General features: G+C 57.3%; 1 protein-coding gene across 1 annotated transcript; it reads left to right on the forward strand.

Annotated features, from left to right (window-relative positions):
* Positions 1 to 714, forward strand: LOC105854138. The gene has a single exon (XM_012730237.1). The coding sequence runs from the start codon at positions 1 to 3 to the stop codon at positions 712 to 714; it is 714 nt and encodes a 237-aa protein (XP_012585691.1).
* The last annotated feature ends 3,343 nt before the right edge of the window (positions 715 to 4,057 follow it).

The following is a 4,057-nucleotide window of genomic DNA, read 5'->3' on the forward strand; positions in this document are numbered from 1 at the left end:
ATGAAGCCCTTCATCTGCAAAGTGACAGGCGTCTTTTTCAGCTACGCGGCCTGGGCGCTGGGCATCATCCTGGCCCGCAGCCAGTCCTGGCGCATGTGGGAGTTTAAAGGCAGCTCCATTTCCATGGTGTTCATAGGGCTTTGGGAAGCGTCGTATTTCCAGACATTTAATATCTCTGGCTCCCTGATTGAGTTGCCGGTTCACGCCAAGATCAACCAGAGCTGGGTCATTCCGGAGGAGATCCGCTACGGACAGGACATGATCTTGCTGGCCAACACGATGAAGTCCGTGGTGCTGGTGTTCGGCTCCCTGGCGCTGCTCATCAACTGGGTCAACAGCCAGTACGCAGAGTTCCTCCGCACCTACTACAAGCTCTCAGCCTGCTTCCTTCTCGTGAGCTGCGCTTCCACCGTGAGCTCTGTGATCTGGAACTTCTCCGTGGACACCTACGGCCAGAGCACCCTGCAGTTCCCGCGCCACTTCCCCGTTCGTACAGAAATGATCGTGAAGAGACACTTTTCCTACACGCTGCCCCTGGGCATCACGACCGGAAGCATCTCTCTGGTCAGCGCCAGCTTGTTCCTCTCTGAATTCTGTTACGTCAAACAGACGGCTCAAGTGAGACCTCTGGAGGCAGTGCCCAAGCAGCTGCCCAGAGAGGCGCCCGCCTTCGGGGCTGGCTGTCTGGAAGGAAACCCCACGCCCACACAATAGTCATCTCCCCCTCGCTTAAAATAAAGCATACTGTGTGTTGCAGGGGTGTCTGAGACTTATTTTCCCCTCTTCTGCTCAGCTGTGCAAGCCTCTCTGTGGAAGCGTGAGCGTGCGCGCCCAGCAGAACACCGCCCCAGGCCGCAGGCGGGCAGCCGTGTAGGCCCGCACGCAGGCGGCGTCCTTGAACGCAGCCGACTCCAGCTGGGCCAGAGGTCATGGGTAAGCTGCCTGTGTGCCCCGGAAAACAGCCCTGGCCAGAGCTCAGCGCTCCTGTAGGGCATTTGAATTGAGCGGTCGCCACTGGGAGGGTCCGCCGCGCTGTGCGTGTGGGGTGTGGTCTGCAGGGCAGGCCCCGGGCGGTCCCATGCACTGCAGGGTGTTCAGTGGCGTCTGGGCCTTTCCCCACAAGGAGCCAGTAGTACTGCTCCCCCTCCAGCTGAGGCCCGGGCATGGCTCCAGACATTTCCAAGTGTCCTCTGGGCGTCCAGAGTTACTCTCCGTTGAGAGTCACTGGCGAGAGCCAATCACTGGCTAGTGGACGCCAGACGCATCGGGAGGATTTTGAGAACAACGCATCATCAAGCAAATCTACGTTGGCTCGACAGACCATAGCACCCACTTGTCTGGGTCTCTGGGGGCGCCTGTAACTAGGGCCCCACTGGGGATGCCCCTGCGCGGAGCCTGTCCCTCCCCAGGGGATATTTGGCAGCGTGAGTGAGAAATAGAATTTCGGGGGCTTCCTGGTGACACAGGGGTTAAATCTCAGCTCTATCACCTCCAAAGCCTGAGTCTGATCCCCGCCAGGGAGTGACCCCAGGGCACAGCAGTCCTCTCCTGTCTCCCCACTCCTCTCAGCGGTGGTTGTCAGTAGACCTGTCTGTTCTGCTCCCCACTGCCTCTGGGGAGTCCCCTCACTCTCCGCACCGCTGGCCTGTACCCCCAGGTTTTCCTTACATAAATAAATACATCTTTTAAAAAGAATAGAATTTCAGAAGTATAAAGCTCTGCAGTAGATTAGGTAGCTGGGGGGTAGAGCTGAAGAGCGAACAGGGAAAATGGAAGGACAAGCCAGAAGGCGCTGCCCAGAAACGCTGGAGAGGCGTGGGGGAGGCCCCTGTGTGGGCCTTCGGGCGGCACAGGGGCTGATGTGGGAGGAGCAGTACTTTGGGGGCGAGTTTGAGCGTCTTCAGGCTGAGAGATACTTTGGGCCTTGAGTGTGATAATTACAAATAGATTTACCCCTCAGCATACAGTGAAAATGCAGGAATTTCTCATACAAAGAAAAGCCCGAAACCAGAGAGAAGGCAGGATTTAATGATAAAGAGCTATAGACCAAACAAACCCCAGATTCTAAACAAAGATTGGAAAACAATAAAACAGGGCCCTCCCTGGTGGCACAAAGGGTCAAAGCAGACTGTCCACAGGTCCCCGCCAGGGGGGTGACCCCCAGGGCGCAGCAGACCTCCCCTGACCCACCCGCTGCTCCCCTCAGCAGTGGGTGTCAGTCCCTCTGCCTGTCCTGCTCCCCACTCTGTCTCTGGTGAGTCCTCTCACCCCCCCCACCTCTGGTCTGTACCCCAGTTCTGTGTGCACAAATAAATAAATCTTTAATACAAGAGAAACAATAAAACAGTAACTTCAAAGTATGAAAAAAGTACTGGCCAACTGATAATTCTTTATCTATTAACCCATCATTCAAGAATGAGAACCAAACGCAGACATTTTCAGATAAAGAATTTATGAAAGGAGACCATGTGGAAAGAAAGTTAACTGGACCCAGAATGAAGGAGTTGCTTTCCAGAAACAATGACAGAAACTCGGTCAGCACTTGGGTAAGTCTAAGCCGACACAGATTAGAGCTTTTAGATGTCTGTTCTGGAGTCCACATGCAACATGCCAGCCAGGAGAAGCTGTGATGTCCTAGTTGAGTCACCGATTGACTTTAAATCTTAAATGAGTTTAGATGCTACAAAATAGAAAGAGGGCGAAATACTCTAAGAAGAACTAGAGAGAAACAAAATTAAATTTTTTTCACTTGCAACATGATTAGATAGAAAATCCTAGAAAAGCCTAGAGTCATGACTCCTTTTATAGAAATTTTCTAGAAAAGACAGCATTACCCATGCAAAACCAGAGCTGTGGCAGACTGGCGCTGGGGTGGGGGGGGAACCCCCACCTTCATGACAGAGCACCTGGGCCGTTTCAGGCACCCACCCGCTGTCGCCCGTGCGGCGGGCAAGCGCACTTTCGGGAGGCCAAGCCAAGCACCACAGCAGGGCAAGAGAGGAGAGAGGGTCATTTCTGGAAGGCGAGGAGACACGTCCTGTGCTGGCGACATTCGTGACCAGGCTCGATCCAGGTGCGGCTTTTAAACAAAGTCTACTTTCCGGAACGACACTGCTCTCGAAAAGTCCAGTTTTGGAGGAGAGGAAGTCGGGTGTTTGGCCAACCTGTGGGCACAAAGCTGGGACACGATCAGCAGAAGGCCTCCGGTCACAAGGAAGAAGCCGCCCACCCAGCCGCTGAACATGGCGTCGCCGAACTCCCAGCGGGGCGTGTTGGTGGGGGACTCGGGGCCCCAGAACCTCTGCAGGGTGACGCGGGCCATGTAGCACACGGGCACTAAGGTGGCCAGTCCAGCCAGGCAGAGCAGAGCACCCCCGGCAGCGTCGGCGCCTCTCTCCAGGCGACTTCCCAGGTGGGCCCTGTCCCTGGGCCAGGCCGCTCCCAGGAGGACGGCCACCAGCCCCAGAGAGCCCGCGGCGCAGGCCACGCACATGAGGACGCGAGCGACCAGCAGGTCGGCCGCCAGGCCCCCGTGGCCTGAGGAGGCCTGGCACACGCTGCGCCCTGTGGCCTGAGCCACGCAGCTTTGCCACAGGCCCACAAAGTACCTTTCGCTCTCCAGGAGCCCCGAGGACAGAGTCAGCCACTGAGGGAGGCAGAGCGCCACCAGGGAGCAGAGCTGGCCTGCCGCCGAGCCCCACAGCCCCGCGCCCCTGACCAGGCGCAGCGCCCCGCTTCTCATCTCGGCCGGCGGAAATCTGGAGGAATCTGCAGCTGCCCGGTCGCCTCGCTCCTGCGCTCACCAGTCAGCTCAGCAGGCAGCAGGCAGCCGCTTATTAAAGCAGGTGCCTAGGTGACTGTGGCTATTGTTCTCCCTTAATTAATGCGGCAGGCCCTACCATTAACCTGGGCCTGATGGGTGCCCGCGCCAGCCCTCAGGGAGGGCGGCGGGCAGGCCGCTGGCAGGCAGGCGGGAGAGGGCTCGGTCGGAGGCCACTTTCTCTTCAGCGGGTAGGCCGTTCCAGTGGTTGTTAGACACCGGGTCACGGGGCCAGTT

Source organism: Condylura cristata, unplaced genomic scaffold (genome assembly GCF_000260355.1).
Source record: "Condylura cristata isolate star-nosed mole 26May11 unplaced genomic scaffold, ConCri1.0 scaffold00027, whole genome shotgun sequence".
NCBI lineage: Eukaryota > Metazoa > Chordata > Mammalia > Eulipotyphla > Talpidae > Condylura > Condylura cristata.